At 53.5% G+C, this 17,985-nt stretch overlaps 5 protein-coding genes and 1 non-coding gene across 6 annotated transcripts; all 6 read right to left on the minus strand.

Annotated features, from left to right (window-relative positions):
* Window positions 1-23: 23 nt before the first annotated feature.
* On the minus strand, window positions 24-2,621 carry BO88DRAFT_401214 (putative PHD finger domain protein (Ing1)). The gene is made up of 5 exons (XM_025705780.1): window positions 1,947-2,621; window positions 1,138-1,808; window positions 881-1,086; window positions 265-819; window positions 24-204 (listed from the first exon to the last, which is right to left on the minus strand). The coding sequence occupies exons 1-5, from the start codon at window positions 2,286-2,288 to the stop codon at window positions 146-148; spliced, it is 1,833 nt and encodes a 610-aa protein (XP_025567398.1). The 5' UTR covers window positions 2,289-2,621; the 3' UTR covers window positions 24-145.
* A 63-nt stretch (window positions 2,622-2,684) lies between these two features.
* Window positions 2,685-2,757, minus strand: BO88DRAFT_t42. The gene has a single exon. It is a non-coding gene; the product is annotated as a tRNA-Phe (tRNA).
* A 267-nt stretch (window positions 2,758-3,024) lies between these two features.
* On the minus strand, window positions 3,025-6,773 carry kgd1 (alpha-ketoglutarate dehydrogenase KGD1). The gene is made up of 4 exons (XM_025705781.1): window positions 6,296-6,773; window positions 4,139-6,189; window positions 3,712-4,085; window positions 3,025-3,658 (listed from the first exon to the last, which is right to left on the minus strand). Exons 1-4 carry the CDS (start codon window positions 6,491-6,493, stop codon window positions 3,120-3,122), a joined length of 3,162 nt encoding a protein of 1,053 aa, XP_025567399.1. The 5' UTR covers window positions 6,494-6,773; the 3' UTR covers window positions 3,025-3,119.
* Window positions 6,774-7,814: 1,041 nt separating this feature from the next.
* On the minus strand, window positions 7,815-10,943 carry BO88DRAFT_330440 (uncharacterized protein; the record flags this gene model as incomplete). Its single annotated transcript, XM_025702634.1, has 1 exon — window positions 7,815-10,943. The coding sequence occupies one exon, from the start codon at window positions 10,941-10,943 to the stop codon at window positions 7,815-7,817; it is 3,129 nt and encodes a 1,042-aa protein (XP_025567400.1).
* Window positions 10,944-11,629: 686 nt separating this feature from the next.
* BO88DRAFT_401219 (uncharacterized protein) lies at window positions 11,630-14,889 on the minus strand. Its single transcript, XM_025705782.1, has one exon. The coding sequence runs from the start codon at window positions 14,599-14,601 to the stop codon at window positions 11,914-11,916; it is 2,688 nt and encodes an 895-aa protein (XP_025567401.1). The 5' UTR covers window positions 14,602-14,889; the 3' UTR covers window positions 11,630-11,913.
* Window positions 14,890-16,077: 1,188 nt separating this feature from the next.
* Window positions 16,078-17,484, minus strand: BO88DRAFT_401220 (putative transsulfuration enzyme family protein). The gene is made up of 2 exons (XM_025705783.1): window positions 17,268-17,484; window positions 16,078-17,196 (listed from the first exon to the last, which is right to left on the minus strand). The coding sequence occupies exons 1-2, from the start codon at window positions 17,421-17,423 to the stop codon at window positions 16,168-16,170; spliced, it is 1,185 nt and encodes a 394-aa protein (XP_025567402.1). The 5' UTR covers window positions 17,424-17,484; the 3' UTR covers window positions 16,078-16,167.
* Window positions 17,485-17,985: the final 501 nt, after the last annotated feature.

Consider the following 17,985-nt stretch of genomic DNA (forward strand, 5'->3'; position numbering starts at 1 on the left):
CTCGCCATTACCTATGATCATACTTGACAAAAGTCAGACAACCATCTTATTGTCTACTATGTATGTACATTCATGAGAGCCAAAAACCATCCCAACCCGTAACTCCGGTATCCTGTTTTGTTTTGCTTCCTCCTGCTCTGTTTGTTCAACGCCCACTTCGACTCCGTCGCATACTCTCCTTACACTCGTTACAGTACCATTTAACTGATTTCACGTTAGCAATCTGCACCCTCCACATTCATAGAGATAAAGGGATAGACTTACCATTCTTCCCAGGCGGCTTCGTCAACCCAACACACGACAAGTGGAACCACTCGCGAGGGCAGGCGTCATTATCACATGCCACCATCTCACCGAAACTGATCTCATTGCAGTAGCAGTATCTGGGTTCACCGTCTTCGTCTTCATCATCGCCCTCATGGAGAGACTCTTCCTCTTCCGATACGGCCCGCGCTTGCACCACTGGTACACTGCTGTTCTTCTTGTGGGACCGTTTGGCTGGTGCGGGATCCGTGCTTCGGGTAGGTCGTACGCGCTGAGTGGGTTCGGAGAAGGTGGGTAGCACCGGGGTGGACGTCTTTGATGATCGGCCCTTGGGGGGTGGATTCGAGACTGGCGGTGCGGGGATTTCGCCCGGTTCGATGGACGGCGCGGGCTTTCCATCGGTGTCTTCGCGTTTAGTGCTGATAGGAGGTGGGAGCTTAGATGAGTCTGTGGTGGGCTCTTCGGTTTCTCGTTGGGTATCTGGATTCGAGGTAGGGGTAGCTTCGGTTTTGGATGTTGTCTCTTTGACCGTGGTTTTAGGTTCTGCAGCTTTGCCTAGAGTAGTCATTTGGTTAGATTTACGATCAGACTGCGAGAGAACATGGTTGAAACGTACCATTGCTGGTAACACGATTGGACGCGGAAGATGACGGTCTTTGACGACCATTGTTTGCTTGTCCGGAATTCTGCTGCGCGCGAGACGTCTGTGGCCGCACTGCACCAGGTCCAGGACTGACAGCGCTTCGTGGGATAGCCGCAGCAGCGACAACAGGGGACGGAGCCAGAACCGGCGAATCGACTGCAGATGCATTGGTGTTGTTTCTGCCACTTATGTTAGTCCATGTATACCCAAAGCAAGCAAATCTAACATACCTCTTCCGAGCAGCCGCATTCGTATTAGGTGCCCGCCTCTTCTTCGTAGCTTCAGCAGGATCCTTCGAAGCAGCCTGCCTCGAAGTACTAGCGCTGCTAGCAGTGCGCTCCATCGCAGCACCAGCCTCCACAGGCGCGGGCCGCTCGACCTTGCGCCGCTTGGCCTGGCCCGACCCAGTATTTCCCTGCCCATGTCCGGCCTGATCACCCGCACCCGCACCCCCGCGAGATTTACTAGATTGTCCCTTGCGAGCCCCGCCAGCACGTACATCGTCCAGATCCGAATCCGCATGCGTGCGACGCTGCCTGCGCGCAATGACAGCTTCGCGCCTAGCCTCGCTCCGCGAAGCAGCTTCCGCCTCATGCATCGCATGCGCCAATTCCTTAGTCGACGCAGCCTCCCGACGAGGACGCTCATTAGTAGTTGTCTTGGGGGCATTTCTATTCGTGTAAGCCCAGTGCGTGAGACTTCCCAGACGAGCCTCATCGCTGATCTCCCCCGCGATGAACGGGAAAATAGAATCAAGACGTGTGAGCTGTCGGTCCAACTCGTCGTTCGCATTCGAAATAACGTGGTTTTTCTCATCCGCGGTCATCATCAGATCCGTAAGCGTATGGCGCACACGATGGAACAGGATCCGGCGGTCTTTGCTTTCCTGAGATTCGGGGATCTAATCACGATAACTCGTCAGCACATGCTCATATCCACCCAAAATTCATCATAGATAGCTTATCCCCGCAGACCACTATATGACCCACACTAAGGATAAGAGATCTCCCCGAACAGGGCGCACAGCAAAACTACCTACCGGAGTAGAGGGGTACGGCACAGGCTGCGACTCCGAAGCGGACCTCAGCAATTGGAGCAAATTATCCTCTAAGGCCCAAGCCTTCGCATCGACCTCCTTGAGCAACGAATTATGACGACGGAATTCCCTAGGGAGGGCCGTAATGGCGTCCGTGAAATGGGTGAGAGCAGGATAGAAGCCATGGGCCACAGGAGTCGCAGACTGGGTATCTGCCATGGAGCCATGACCATAAGCGAAAGACGAACGGCCCAAAGTCTTGGATGTGCGCGATGGGTTCGTTCTGGTCTGGCGCGTTGACTGACGAGCGCTCTGACCCTGAGAGTTGACGGCAACGGCAGACATGATGGGTAGGTAAAGAAGGAAAAGGCACACAAGTCGGACAGTAAGTCCGACTCAATCAGGGAACAAGAAGCACTCAGAGATACTGGGAGATCGATGGCTCAACAGATGGAAGAACATGGACAGACAGACAAAAGAGGGAAAAATCGGGGGTGGGAAACGAGAGTTGGAGCGATGGGAGACTTGCAGTGCGGAGAAAGACCCGGCAGAGCCCATCATTCATCAGGTGATTGGTGCCTGCAGAGCCAGGCACTGAAATTCGGCTGACAAAGACGTGCTGATAAGGATGGTGTGACGTCACATATTAATTAAACGAATCTCAATCTCAACTCGAGCTATCAACTGGTGTATACCGGGAGATCCACAACCCACAACAAAAATGAATTGAGAAAAAATGGATGGGGCAAGCCGGGCTTGAACCGGCCACCTCCAGATCTTCAGTCTGACGCGCTCCCAGATGCGCCATTGCCCCGTAGTCGTTGATTTTGCCACTCTTTTTGGCTATATGGAGCTGGGTATTACTGGGCTCAAATGAAAAGCAGGCCCCATTCTGTATACAGTGTAGCTTACGGTGCAATTGCCAACCAAAGAAACTGAAATTATATCAACGTTCTTAATTTACACGCGTGCACGAAGCACATGCTAGGTATCGGCAGGCTAGATCACGAAACAATGTGGCAAAGAAACGAGACCCAAAGCCCGGAAACACTTAAGCATGAACTGTAGTATAATCATCGTACACTATGCTGCTGAACAAAGGAAAATCATACAAAGAAGACCAGAACGAGCCAACGCTGACTCCCCAACCCAAACACACTCTTACAACGACATCATTTACTCGCCCTTGAGGCGCTCCTGGTGAACAGTGAAAGCATCGTTGAGGAACTCCTGCTCCTCCTTGAGATGGACAGACTTGAGACCAGTGGCGACGGAAGCGCTGGGAGCGCGACCGGCGTACAGAACGTGACGGCGGTTGTGGTGCTCGGTCTCGTTCAGCAGAGTCTCGATACGGGGCTGGGTGTAGCTCCAGGCACCGGCGTTCAGAGGCTCCTCCTGGGCCCAGACGATGTTGCGGGCGTTGGGGTAGCTGTCCAGGTTCTCCTTCAGCTGAGCCCAAGGGAAGGGGTGCAGCTGCTCAACACGGGTGATGGCGGTGTTGCGGATGCCGTGGGCTTCACGGTGCTTGGTAAGAGCAGCGTAGACCTGGCCAGAGCAGAGGATGACACGCTCGATCTTCTCGGGCTCGTCGATCTCCTTGCCGTGGGCGGGGTCGGGGATGATCCACTGGAAGTGAGAGTCGCCGGTGAAGCCCTCGATGTCAGAGCGAGCAAGAGGGTGACGGAGCAGGGACTTCGAGAAGAAGATCACGAGGGCTGGTACAAAAGTTAGCACTAGACTTGTACGGGAGAATTTGTAGGTTACATACGCTTGCGGAACTGGCGGTGGATCTGGCGACGCAGAACGTGGAACAGGTTGGCGGGGCTGGTCATGCAGACGATCTGCATGTTGCAGTCCTGGTGCTGGCGGTCCAGCTTGTCACCCTCGGGGAAGACACGGGGCTCCTCATTGCAAAGCTGCAACCAACGCTCCATTCTACCGGAGGAGTGCTCAGGACCCTGACCATCGTAACCGTGGGGCAGGGAAACCACCAGACCAGAGCGCTGCAGCCACTTGGACTCTCCAGCAGCGATGAACTGATCAATGATACACTGAGCGTTGTTGGCGAAATCACCGAACTGAGCCTCCCACATGACGAGGGCGTTGGGGGAGGTCAGGGAGTAACCGTATTCGAAACCAAGACTGGAATGGAGTTAGCTTTAATCCACATGAGAAAGGCAGACGCTGAAACTTACGCTCCGAATTCACTGAGGGAGGAGTTGGAGATAACGAAGCTTCCCTGGTTCTCAGAGATGTTCTGGAGAGGAGTGTAGGTGCCCTCAGTCTCCTGGTCGTGCAGGACAGCGTGACGCTGGGAGAAAGTACCACGCTCGACATCCTGACCGGAGACACGGACGTGGTAACCCTCGGACACAAGGGAGCCGAAAGCAAGAGCCTCAGCAGTAGCCCAGTCAATGCCCTGACCCTCATCGACAGCCTTCTTGCGGTTAGCCAAGATACGCTTGAGGTTCTTGTGGAGGGTGAAGCCCTCGGGGCTACCACCACCGCTGATCTTCTCAGCAACGTTCTTCAGCAGAGGACCCTCAACACCAGTGGGGAGGTGAGGCAGAACCTCAGTGGCAAGCTCCTTGGGGGTCTTGAAACCGTTCCAGGCGGAGGTGAGCCACTCCTTGCTAGTGGGCTGGTAGTCCTTGCTGCGGTCGAAGCTGTCGTTCAGCATGCCCCAGACCCACTTCTTGTGCTCATCGATGTCCTCCTTGGTGAAGGTACCCTCCTCGATCAGCTTGTTGACGTACTTGTCAAGCTGGCTCTTCTGCTGAGCAATGCGCTTGTACATCAGAGGCTGGGTGAAAGAGGGCTGGTCGGTCTCGTTGTGACCCTGCTTACGGTAGCAGACGATGTCGATGACAACGTCACGCTTGAACTCGGCACGCCAGTCGGCAGCAACCTGGCAGACGTAGTTGACAGCCTCAACGTCATCGGCGTTCACGTGGAAGACAGGAGCGTCAATGGACTTGGCAATGTCCGAGCAGTAAGGGGTGGAGCGGGCGAAGCGGGGGTCAGTGGTGAAACCGATCTGGTTGTTCACAACGATGTGGATGGTACCACCGGTGGAGTAGGCGGGGAGAGAGTGGAAACCCATGGTCTCGTAGACGATACCCTGGGCGGCAAAAGCGGCATCACCGTGCAACAGCACACCCATGGCGGAGTCGAAGTTCTGCTCATCCTTGTTGTAGTGCTGGATGGAGCGAGTCTTTCCGAGAACGACCGGGTCCTCAGCCTCCAAGTGAGAGGGGTTGGCGACCAGAGAAAGCTGGACACGCTTACCCGAGGGGGTAGGGCGCTCGAAGTTCATACCCAAGTGGTACTTGACATCACCGGATCCCTCGTCGGAGGGCTCGGCGGAACCAGCGAACTCACTGAAGATGGACTCGTTGGGCTTACGGACGACGTTGGAGAGGACGTTCAGACGACCACGGTGAGGCATACCAATGACGATGTCCTTGATACCGTAGTCGACACTGCGGTCGATGAGGGCCTTCATACCGGGCACAAGGGTCTCACAACCCTCCAGACCGAAACGCTTGTCGTTGGGGAACTTGGTCGCAAGGAAGGACTCGAAGCTGTGGGACCAGATCAGGCGGTCGAGGATGCGGCGCTTGTCATCGACGGAGTACTTGTAGGGCTCGGGAACCTCGAAGCGGTCGCGAATCCAGTCGCAGGGCTTACGGTCGGGGATGTGGATGTACTCCACACCGTAGGAGCCGCAGTAGATCTTCTCGCAAGTGGAAATGATCTCGCGCAGGGTCATCTTCTTGCGTCCCTCGGTGGCGAAGCGGGGCAAGATACCGGGTCCAAGGTTGAACTCCTGGTCCAGATCGCGCTCAGTGAATCCGTAGTGGTCCAGCTCGAGCTCCTTGGGCTTGTTGTAACCGAAGGCCTCGGCCTCACCGCGGATACCGAGAGGATCGATCTTGGCCTTGTGGTGACCACGAGCCTGGTAGGCGCGGACCAGAAGCTGAACCTTCAGGTGATTCGTGACATCGGTACCGGCCGCGAAAGACAGGCCTGCGCCGGGCATCTCCTGAGGAACACCACCGGTAGGGGTAGGGACGAGAGTCGGAGGAGGCTGGAAAGCCTGGGAGACGGGCATGTTGCCCTCCTCCATGTTCTTGAAATACGTTTGCCATGAGATGTGCACGCTGGAGGGATCTCTCTTCCATGCGACGTACATCTCATCGATGTAGTTGGCGGTGTTTCCGGAGAGGAAAGAGTCATTGGCATCCTACAGAATCGCCAAAAAAGCGAATGTCAGTCGAGAGTGGCTTTCAGACCGGAGATGAAACCAAGCCAAAAAGCGTGGACGACACTTGTGCAGGGGAATTGCTTACCACACCCTCAGCGGGCGCAGCATAGTGCCTCTTGGACAACCGGTCGACGAGAGCGAGAGGACGTCTGGTGGTCAGGCCAAGTTTTGAGCGGTTGGCAGCAGATCTGGCAGTAGCAGCAAGAGAGATAGATCTCTTGCAAGAAGAGCAGGCCGGACTGCGCAGGCCGCTGGTGGCCTTTACGGCAGTGGAACGAAACATCGCGACAGATTTTCTATGGGGTAATGCGAGCTGAAATTTAATATGCTATAAGCTCGACGACGATTAGGCGAACGAGATAAATGACACGGCGAGTTATCTCGAGAACTATGGCAGGTAAAAATCGCGAGTTAGTTTGACGGGGACCGGTTGCTTAAGCTGCGGGATTTTTCTTGAGGCGGATGAAAGGAACACGCACGGTTTGTAGGGGAGCGAGAAAAACACAGGTGTCGACTAGGATTGCCGTAGCACCTGTAACAAAACGGGACTCATCAGAGAGCAAAAGCACTCTCTATTGATCAAAGTAGTGGGGGAGAGGAGAGGGTGGAATATAGAGGACAACCTCGTTAGTATGAGGAGGAAGAATGGAGAGGAGATGGGAGAGCAAGATGGGCCTTGGGAGGAACGGGAACAAGTTGAGGTTTGCCGAGATCTACGGCTATGACGGCCAGCGAGCGCAGGCTGTGGCTGAGACTAACACAGCGAACATGAACTACGAGTAGTGAGTTACACCGTAGAGCGTCGCCACACATTAGTCATTCCGTGCCCTGCAACCGAGAAAAACGCAGGGCGGGCCGAACTTCCCGGTTGCGGGTACAACACTGCAAGTTTACTTTCAATTACTTCAAATTACTCCCAATTACTGCACCGCCACAGCCCGGTTATGAGCATTTCCCGCTCCGGGACTTTGCGGGTGGGCACGTGGACCAATCATCCTCGGGTTGATTCTCAGGGATGAAGGCTGGATTCAATCCGGAGTAATTATTGAGTTATTTCTGTGAGAAGTCTGGAGTATGAAGGGGCTGTCATTCCCCTGAATGCTCCCGGGGCCTGGGCACCGTTCTGGTTATGCTCCGGCTGTCGTACAAATGGAAGCGGACCACGACTCCCCGCAGCATCTCACAAAATGGCCAACCAGCATCAAATAGATTACTACTTCCCAAGCTGTACTAGTAGTAGTACTATATGCAAACATACATCATCATCACCGTCTAGCCTTCCCATCCCTCCCATCATCCGCCTTGGGGTCATCAGATATCATAAAAGACCACAGATCGCTCTGATCTGCACAATCAAGCATTATATATCAGGCATTACAATCATAATATATGTCAGTTCCCTCGAACTCCTGTGGGTAAGTAAAACAATAAAAAAACCAATATGCGTTATATATATACTCTCATCCTTTTACCGACTGGCCCGATTGGCCTGTTGCCGGGATCTGCAGTCGGGCTGGTCACACGCGTGCGCCCGTCTGACTGACTTCCTGCCAACCCTGCGGCGTATGACCGATAAAGGACCAGTCGATGCAAATGATGCAGCTCTAAGGCTCTTTCTCACCTCCTGCTGACTGTCCCACACGCTGCTCCGTATTATTCAGCGACCACCTAAACCTGTCAGACTCCCGGATGGGAGACTCAGTCGCACTCCCGCAAAACGCATCGGGAGGCGCTGTATATATCGTGGGGCTGGCATCGGAGATGAAGCTCGCTCGGTTCGACGTCGAGTGTAGAAGTGGGGGACTGCCACTGCTGCTGCGTAGACTGCCGTTGCTTCCGCCCCAAGCACCCCGTCGGAGCTTCATTAAAGCGCTCAGAGACATCTCGTCGTCCATAGCGCCAAGGTCGACCAGCTGAGCCAAGCCTGGGCTGGCGATAGGGTTGGAGTGGGCGGCACCGTGAGCTGTCAACGAGATGACCGAGTTCCGCGTGCTCCATTCACTGCGTTCCGTGATAGGGGTCAAACTTGGCTCTCGAAATTTGCCCCGACTACTGAAGCTACGACTGACGCCCTCGACCCCTCGTGGACCAAAGTAGCCACCGTTGGTGAGCTCACCGTTGCAGCCCCCATGTGCTTGTGCGTAGAACCCAAACTCTTGACCATAAAATCCCTCATCGTCGTTCTCCAGCGCTTCTGCGTTTGCCGCTGCAATGATGGGGTCGTCAAACAGTGCATCATCGTTGTCATCGTAGCTGAAGTCTTCGAAAACTTCTTCGAATGCAGCCATATCCACGGTCTGGCTCAAGCGACTATCATCGGAAATGAGGCCTGAAGGCGTGTCCATGGTCTGGGCGGTGCTCTCTTGACCCAACGACCGCTCGCTGACGCTGGTCTCGCGCCCGAACCTGTCACTTGCAGCCGCTTCACTGGCGGCTTTGGCCAATGCATTGTGAAAAGCTTCGAGGTTGTGCTCGGAAAGCACCCCACCATGAGCCTTTGCAGACCCCAGATTAGCCAAGCTCTCACGCGTTTGCCCGTAGACTCTAATCGACCCCTTTCGATAATCGCTTGCCATGCTAGGAACATGCCTAAGTCCGCCATCGTAGTCTGGCTCTGGCGTAAACTCATCGTGTTCCGCAGTACCATCCAGTGGATTAGCGCTCCCGGCCCCGTTTTCGGGCGGCGGCGCAGGTGCAGGAACAGGTTGCTGCACCACTGGCTTCCGCTCATACAGGTGACTCGTCTCATCGTCGAAAATGGACTCGTCAAATTTTTCGCCCATGTCTTCTGTGGACAGATCACCAAACTCGCCGTCGTCAAAATAGAGATCGTCGTCATCTTCTATTGGCTGCGGAGCTGGAGGGTGTGAACTCATGGCAACCTGAGCTGCACTATTGGAAGCATCTGTTGCCTCTGATAATGCCTGCATATTGGTCGTGACATCATCAGAGACAACGGAATCGGATACGGGCAAAGGAGCAGAGATGTCTGCCAACGGCCCCTGGGCCGGTTCTTGTATATTCTGGGGAAATGTGCTTCCAGTTGGAAGCGGACTAGCAATGATGGGTGAGAGTTCAGGTGCAAGCCAGGGCTTGTTGAGGGCATTACCCGGGCCGGAAAAGCCAGAGAAATCATCGTCCTCGTCAGCGTCGACATTAACACCGGGTATCTTCTCTTCCAGATCGTCCATATCATCGAGCAGATCTTCATCGAAATCGTCCTCACCGTCGCTGAAACTTGTGCCTTCCATGCGTGCCTTGGCCCGTCTTGCAGCCTCCTTCTCCTTATGCTTCTCTTCTAAGAGTTTCTCCTGTGTGGAAGATTCGACGCCATTCATATCGAAGCTGAACCGGGAGGCATTACTCTTGAGATGTTTAGGTAAACCAGATGGCTGATGTGGTATGACCTCGATGGTGTCGGTGTCTTCTTGTGTTGTTGCTCCGACACTACTAGGTGGACTCTGTTGGCTGTCTTGCTTCAGTGACGTCTGTTCGGTTGACACCTCAGGCGACACATCCTGCTCCGGTACCTTTGACGGCAACTTTCGTGCAAATACAGGAAGCGTGTGTGAATCATTTTCAACATTGGATTGCGCTGTCAGTAACGATGACTGCAGATACGCCTTGCTCTCGACTTGCAGCACCTTCTGATCATCCTCAAAGTGTTCTTTGAAAACAGGAGAGTACTGTGTGTGTCTCTTCCGTTGCTCGCCCGCCTGGGCACTCTGGTCAGCGCTGTGTGCAGAGTTTCCATTTCCATTGTAGGTTACATCTGTTGGGCTCGACTGGTTGTTCACGTCATGCATAAGAACAGGTGCCGTTGATAGGTTCCGACGCGGACGAGGCGCAGAGAAGTCGTGTACAATGTTGCCGCGAATTCGAGGATCATAGTCGTCCGGTATAGCCGGGACTATGTTGCGAGCACCAACTCTAGTGTCCTCTGTCCGCAGACTGGCCAGGTTGGAAGAACGCCTTCTGGCCAACAGAGACATAGGGTTCAGCAGGTGAAGCCGAGTCCTCCCCAACTTATGATGGGCCTGTTCCGACGGACCGTCCCGGTCTGCGGAGCGGCGATTGCCCGCACCTTCATACTTGTATTCCTTGTCCTTGTCCTTGTGTGACGAAGCCATCCGGTCGCCCAGGGAGATGTCAGGGGAGGTTCTGAATCGGAAATGACCAGAAGATGACAACCCCGGAGTCGATGAGCGTTTGTTGTGGTGATCGGAAGTCAGGTTATGGGAGTTCAGGAGGTTTTTGCCCAAGGACAGTCGAAACGGGGAGCTTGGTTTGGGAGAGTCGCCGTCGCCCTGATCTGAACGCGGCGGGGCAATGGACGATTGGGAGTAGTTCGACTGCGACGTGGTGATGGTAACATCTTGCTCGTCGGAGCTTGAAATAGGTCGGGCGTGATTGTCTGAGGAAGAGGAGGGAATTGCGAGGTTTGCTGAAGAGGAGCCTGGCGCATTGGCCGGGGCGACGGATACGGCGATGGCTTTTTTTGTTGCATCATAGTAGTCCTCATGGGGGTTGTTCGGGACCTGCGGACTCGAGCTCTCCACAGACGATGTCCCAAGCCCAGTGGGATTTGGCCTTGTGTTAGACAACCCCGGTAGTTGAGGAGGGTTGCTGGTGACCGGTGCTTTGGAGGTGGGCTGTAAGGAGGGCGAAACGGGGGAAGCGCTCGATCGGCGATGCTCGCGACGCCAGTAGGCGAAAACCGTGGAGGGTGGCATGGTGTTAAAGAATCAGCCCGAAGCACCCAGGGCGCGTTCGAGTAGGCGTTTAGGATGCGAAAGCCTCGCCCATTGTTTCTGATGGTCGCAATGCGTATGGGATGGCGCTTCTCGAAGTTCACACAGGCCTTGACAGCTCTGCGGAGTAGAAGAGGAAGATCAAGGTTGCGGCGTGGGGCAATGTCTCATCCGGGCGACTGAGGGCGGGCCAATCCCAGGGGAACGCGCGCGAAACCGAGACGGAGTGTTTAATGAGTTAATGCGGTGGGTTCGAGGAGATGCAGCAGATTCAAGCAACGATCGTCATGGAACAGGAATAGTTCTACCAATGATGGAAAGGTGGTTTGGGTGAGACCGACGGACGTAGGGGGGATGGAATGAGTCTCCTGATAAGCAAAAGAGGCCAAAGGGGGGAAGGAAAAGCACTACGAGACAGTCGGCCAGTCAGGAACGGACCAGCCAGCAGGAATGCGCAACCGCAAACGGATAAGTCTGGAATTAGAGTGGAAGAAAAAAAAGTTATATTTAGTAGTGCCTTTCTCTTTGACTTCCTACTGGGCATTGAGAAGGTGACAACAAGATAACTAATGCACACCATTCACACATGGTCAATGCCAACCATTGCACATCCCGTGCGATACCAATGCTAGCTAGACACACTTTAGGGGATGGAGGGCTTCATGATTTGCTCTTTTTCATATGCAAAGATCGTCATTTCTGACAGGGCGACTAAGATGACCCGCATGCTACTATAAGTACAACTGGGAAATGTTCCGCTCATCTAACGCGAAATTAACACCACGCAATCGCTTATGCTTCCAAACTCATGCTAGCAAGATGCGCTAAACACCTGTAGATGTACCTGATAACCAATTGCCCGGACAGATGATAAAAAAAAATAATGAAATATCGATCGGCTAATATGCTGAAGCAGGAAAGAGTGTAAAGGATGGAAGCAAAAAAATTAAATTCAAACGATGCTCTGTCGCCAGCGGTCGATAATTTCCCGCTGCCCCGGTTCATTGACCGGTCGGACCATCTTCGATTTAGGCGGCACAGCATAGCTGAGATGGTTCATCCCTAGTAACGCATCACTGTAGAAGGTATTGGGGTGCACCATTCCGGGGCCATATGGCATCGTGCCGGCGGGCCCCTGGTATTGGGGATACCCAGCACCCGGCATCGGCCCGTAATTCGGTGGAAACTGTTGGAGAGACATTCGATGGTCCAGTGTGCGCTGAGGCATCGGCTGAGGCGCTGCAGTGCCCATTGTCGACTGCCGTCCAACAGTAGTTGGACGTCGAGCGTGGAGGATGTCTGCCATGCTTCTTCGGTACCGGGGGATCTTCAATGTGGAATTCTGTCGGGCCTCAGCCTCAGCCTCCTTCTGCAGGCGAGCTCGACGTTGAGCCAGAGTTTCATCTTCCGGTGGCGTTTCCTTCTCTTGGGTGGTTTCTTCAGCGTCCCCCACCTGTTTGATCTCCGCCAAAATCTCGTTTGCAAAATCACTATCGGCGGCTGCACTAGGCTGGTCTTTCTCTTTGAGCCGTTTCAAGCGTTGGGCTAGAGTCTCGCCTTCGTCACCACTATCTTCTTGCGGCTGATCGTCTGGTGCGCCCGTAGAATACATGGTGACCGGGCGCCGCTCAGGGCTGCGCGGGGCAGGCTCACCGCGGAGCCTGGCACGACGCCTACTGAGAGGCTCGGACTCTTCCAGTTCCCTTCTTTCCATCAGTCCCAACGGACGCACCTCACTGACCGCATTCGCCTTTTCGGGAAACAGCATGCCCAGGGGCACATCGTCGTCATCGTCAACTTCTTGGGGATGAGCATCTGGGGCTTCCCATGCCAGAGTCACTGGTCTTTGACGTCGATGTTCGCTCTGCTTCTGCGCAACCGCTTCGAGTTGGAGAAGAGTCGAGTGTAACGCCGTGGTCTCGGGGGCTGATCGTAGTCGTTGTTTCAATTCGCTCTTTCGGTATTCAAGTTCGGCCAGCAGCGTGTTAGGGGGCCCGGTGAAGTCAGCGTCAGGCTCTTCATGATTGTGCTCTTCCCCATCGGCATCAGGACCGCCAAGCCCGTCTTGGTTGTCATCCCGTAAAGATGTGCCTTCATGGACATCTGCAGCCTCGCCTTCTGTTTGTTTGTGTAAGTGACCGGACCCAAGAGGCACATCTTTGAGATCCGGATCAGACAAGCGATGACCAAGCCCGAGCATACTTGTGGAGTTCAGTGACTTTCGCTGCTCTGTCAAATCCCTGGAGGATAGTTTGCGGCTTGCTTGACTTAATCCTTTGGGGTCCAATTGCCCCGTGAAAGCACTGACGGGTGCTGTTGTAGAAGCATCAAGAATGTTGTCTAGCGTCGCCACTGCAGAAGCATGGGTAACCTCTACATCCACTGCTCTAGCTGGTTGTTCGAAAAACATACTCGCGCGCAGTTGTGGAGGTACGCTTGTCGGCTGGTTGTGATTACTTGGCTCGCCACCATCGCCTTGATCTTGACCAGCGGCTAATTGAGTGGACTTGCGGTTTTTGGCAGCGAGCACACCTAGGAGCTGTGACCGTCGTTTGCCTCGTGGCTGATCACTCTTCTGCGACAAACGAGGTGGTAGATTTAACATCCTTGGCACAGGCGCTGGGTAGTAAACCATATTCTCGCCTGCCTGCGGCTCCTTATATGCCTCGGATCTGCTTGCCAAGGGTGGTCGCGTCAGCGACACTCGTCGGCCCAGATTACTCTCATTCGGAACATAATGCACGCCATCAAAGTCGTTGAAAAGGACCCTAGCCTGTTGATACGTATCGGTAGAAGCAGCTGTGTATGTCCGTTCCAGCTCTTCCCCAAGCTCCTGGTCGTAGTAATCCTGCTGAACAAAGTCGTGCTCACTGTGCACAGCTGGCGGCGGGGGAGGAGGAAGGTAAGGCATCGCGGGAACTCGAGTGGCCGAATCGCCGTAGAACCGCGCAGGGGCGTGTTCTGCAACCTGTGCCAAACGAGAGGACTGTATGGAGCCGTGGCGAGACGACAGACTTGTTTTGAGGCCGTCGTAATTGCTGGCGTGAGTGGAGTTGGAGGCCGAACTAGAGCGTCGCTTTTGTTCCTGGTCCATTCTGCGAATCTCGTCTCCGATATTGGAACTCAGGCTCATGCGTTCCGCGCTCCTTTCAAGCCGCTCTACATTATTGATGTAGGCTCCTTGCAGCGATTGAAGGTCGGGCGTGGGATGACTGAGAGGGACCGGCTGATCGGTGACTGGAGTCCGGAGGGCCGGTTCAGGGGTGTGGGCATCGGTAGCGGCGGTGGTAGTCGTAGAACTAGTCTGAGGGACTGTCTTTAGCGGAGGGACGTAACGGGGACTATTGGAACTCTGGTCCGCAGAGGGATCGGCAGGCAGTTCATAGTCATCTTCCTCCACCATATCATAGCTAGTTGAGGTCATCGATCGGATCATGGAGCCCAAGCTCTTGACACCCGAGTCTTCATTCGACTTGGCGGGTTGCAGGTATGAGCCCGCCCCAATATGGTCGGCGTCCAGCGGCAACTGCTGGAAGTGACCATTGCGCTGAGAGTCCGGCGACGGACTGCGGGAATGGTCCGAATCGGTCGTGTTGGAAGCCACCTCGTGGTCGGCCTGAGAAACGGCGTTGTAGGCCATTTTCAGCAAGATCTGAAGCAATAAAAGCGCGGCCAAGCGCCGTTCAGGGAAACGAGCCTTGCCGGGAGGGTGACCCGTTGAAAGAGTGAGGGTGAGGGGGTGGGAAGTCAATAATGGTCAGCCGGGAACAACGTTTACGTCGGTGCAAACCTAAGATAAGGAAAATGCGCCCGGCGGGAACGGGGTTGCGCCCCCCTGCTGTTGAACAACACGATCACGACCCTGGATTCAGGGTGAGGAAGAAGGGAGATAGAAGGGAAGAAGGGAAGAGGAGAAGAGAGGGAGACAAAGAACGGATGCTGCAAGGAACCGAAGGAAGAAGAGCCATGGTGGATGGATGGTTTTTGTTCTGGACTTTTGCTGCTGCTCCTTCCTGCGACAAATTAAGTAATTAATTTCAGGTATTGAGCAGGTAAGGGTAAGGAAGGTATGGGGGATTGTTTTCCCTCGTTTTGACGGTTCCTAAAAGTTGCTAAATTTGGATGCCAGGGAAAAGAGAAAAAGAGCCTGGACCGGCCAGAAAGTGGCCCGCTTTGAGTCTGTCCGCCCTGTTTGCGGTGCTCCATCCATTGCAGAACTAACTCCATGAAGAGTTTAGTCTTCGCTCTTATGCAGAGTTCGGTTTTTAGCTACATACAGAGTACAAAGTAACCAAGTAGTATCCCAGGAAAAGCCAATTGCCAGCAAATCCGGGATCGGTTAGTAACTACTAAACTATCGCAGCACTTATCTGTCGCAGCGTTGATTGATGCCGCTGAAGGTAACACTGCATTCAGAATGTACCTAAGCATAGTAACTAACTAACTATAGTGTAAGTATGTATGTGTACCCCATATTACCGGCGGCTATCTCTTGATACGACGGCACAACGGCTGTGAGCGAGGGGGCCAGGTGGCTTTCTGACAGAGAGAAGTCGACTTATACGGTGAGCCTCCATCCCTTTCCAGACATCTTCGTGATGATCACCAACATTGTCTTTCATAGTATCCATCCCCATGAGGTATGATGGATGTGTTAAGTAGTATACTGCGTTACAACACGGTAATTTACATGTTCCCCCCCAAACAAGGGTCTGGCTTAGTCACCAGATAGACTTGCCTATCCGGGCAGTTGCTCACCTGGTCTGGCGGATTCGAGAGTCAAACATCGACTCATCCCTGTCGGTCCCCCTGGAACATGGTACTCGATACATCAACTCCTGAAGTCTCATTTAGTCTCAGGTTGGATGCATTTTGCGACCATGCGAAAATATTGAAACTATCGGCGTAATGCCGATTCTGCAGAGGACAGAAGAACCCAACGACGTCATGTTCCCACCAACAGTAGACTAACTAATTACCGAGACCAAGGCAGGAGACCACTAGCTTTGCAGCTGCTCCAATCACTGGGGAAGTCGACGTTGGTTTATACCCTTGCCTTTATACAGTGACCATACCAGCGCAAAGGCCTTCTCTTGAGTTTTTTTAGGTTTAATGCCTCAATTGCACTTTCCGTCATAGTGCTTACATTAACTGACTAGTGTATCCAACAAACATGTTTCTATATACTTTTCATCCTTTGTGCATTTCACTCCTGCAAAACAGCCTTAAAGCCCTCCAGCAAATCATTCTTCAAATCTACCCAATTCTCCAACCCGATACTCAGCCGCAGCAACTTCCTGTCCACCCGGGAATCCGATAACGCACGCCATTCGATCAAAGACTCAACACCGCCCAGACTCGTGGCGTGCTGAAAGAAAGCCAACTTGCTGGGTAGTCGTTGCGCAAATTTTTCACTTTGAAGGACAATTGAGAAGACAGGGCCGAATCCATTAGGCATCTGCTCTTGGATCCACGGCTCCTCCTGCAGGCTGGTATGGTATATTTTCTTAACGACTGACTGGACTATTTGTTCTTCACTTCCAGCAGCAGTGGAAGGGGCAGTCAAAGCCTGATTAAGCCAGGCAACTAGACTCCCGCAGCCCTGACTCGCTCGTTGGACACGAACCTCGAGGGTGCGTAGACTGCGGAGCCCAAGCCATGCCTCCAGATTGCCAATGACATTGCCCAATGCGACTCTATCTTCCAGTAGTTGCTTCTCCCAGTCTCTGCGCTGAGTAGCGAGTACACCACATAGAAGGTCACTATGGCCGCCAAGATACTTAGATCCCGAATGCAGAACGAGATCAGCGCCCCACCGGAAGGGGTCCTGAAGACCAGGAGGGCCAAAGGTGCTATCAACCACCAGATAAGCACCTCTGGAATGGGCCTTCTTAGCGAACTCATCAATACTGAACGAAGTTCCTAGCGGATTGACGGGGGTTTCCAGGAGGATGACATCGCCTTTGTCTAGCTCATCAGCCGGGCAATCGAGCGGTAGCTTCTGCAGCCCGGACAATCTTGAGATTACAGAGATGACCTCATGACTGCCGTGATAGCCTTCACCGACCGAGATGCGACGGGGGTTCAAGAGGACGAGAGCGGCCTGGAGGGCAGCGAGACCGGTCGAGTAGCTAACAACCCGGCCGTTGAGAAGTGACGAAACGACAGCTTCGAATCGAGTTGCGTTGGGGGCGAACTCTCTGGAGTAAATGTAGTTTTTGCCGTCGAATTCTTCCTGATAAGGCTGTTAGCTGTTGGGGACATCATTACATTGGGGAATGCGCATTGGCCGATTGGCAAACATACCACAGGGTCAACGGACGGGATCAAATCATCCGGGTTGTCGGGGAATCTGAAAGTCGTAGACAGATGGATTGGGGGTGCGACATCTGTCACCCGGTTAAGGTGGTCGTCTGCATGTAGTGCTCGAGTCGAGGGATGGTGAAGGTTAGAAGGAGCCATATTGCTCGTCTGCTGAATATATTTTTCAAAAAGCCAAGTCTGACAGTAAGTTAAACTGAGGATAAATTCAACAAATAATGACTCGAAGTCGTGAAAATGACTCCCTTATATACACATAGAGTGAGTCGATTGCCTTTAGGTTCTTCTCTATACTTCATCTTTCTCTGGCGGAGACCCCGCCCCACTCCCTTCAAGTTCCTAAACGGGCAAAGATTTGGAGAGAAAAATTCTCTATCATTGGTTCGGGAGAGGTGGCCCCGCCACCATCCCGAACTGGCCTGAGTTGCACTGTCACAGACATTTTCCACATACATTCTAGAATCCAATGTTAGAGATTTCGCCCAAATGGCTTTGAAACGAATTGCACGTGTGGGAACGGACATCAAAATCTGATTATAAGGTTTCTTGATCCGTCACTTGGTGGCTACTGACCATGTGCCGCAATGCTCAGGCACGGAATCATATCCTCCAGATTGCTCATCAGCAACTCGAGTTCTAAATTCCGAGGAGATAGTCATGATGTTTTCCGTAGAAGCCAAGAGGGTCTACACCTAGTACAGCT

This window comes from Aspergillus vadensis (assembly GCF_003184925.1).
Source record: "Aspergillus vadensis CBS 113365 unplaced genomic scaffold BO88scaffold_2, whole genome shotgun sequence".
NCBI lineage: Eukaryota > Fungi > Ascomycota > Eurotiomycetes > Eurotiales > Aspergillaceae > Aspergillus > Aspergillus vadensis.

Bases quoted from the DNA above. Each gene is read 5' to 3' on its own strand.
- BO88DRAFT_401220 (XM_025705783.1), bottom strand. From the start codon at position 17,423: ATGGCTCCTTCTAACCTTCACCATCCCTCGACTCGAGCACTACATGCA. The intron at 17,197-17,267 runs GTATGTTTGCCA...CAGCCTTATCAG, and splicing joins TCCCGTCCGTTGACCCTGTG to GAAGAATTCGACGGCAAAAA.
- kgd1 (XM_025705781.1), bottom strand. From the start codon at position 6,493: ATGTTTCGTTCCACTGCCGTAAAGGCCACCAGCGGCCTGCGCAGTCCG. The intron at 6,190-6,295 runs GTAAGCAATTCC...GCGATTCTGTAG, and splicing joins CTGCGCCCGCTGAGGGTGTG to GATGCCAATGACTCTTTCCT. The intron at 4,086-4,138 runs GTAAGTTTCAGC...ACTCCATTCCAG, and splicing joins TCCCTCAGTGAATTCGGAGC to TCTTGGTTTCGAATACGGTT.
- BO88DRAFT_401219 (XM_025705782.1), bottom strand. From the start codon at position 14,601: ATGGCCTACAACGCCGTTTCTCAGGCCGACCACGAGGTGGCTTCCAAC.
- BO88DRAFT_401214 (XM_025705780.1), bottom strand. From the start codon at position 2,288: ATGTCTGCCGTTGCCGTCAACTCTCAGGGTCAGAGCGCTCGTCAGTCA. The intron at 1,087-1,137 runs GTATGTTAGATT...CATAAGTGGCAG, and splicing joins AATGCGGCTGCTCGGAAGAG to AAACAACACCAATGCATCTG. The intron at 205-264 runs GTAAGTCTATCC...ACGTGAAATCAG, and splicing joins GAAGCCGCCTGGGAAGAATG to TTAAATGGTACTGTAACGAG.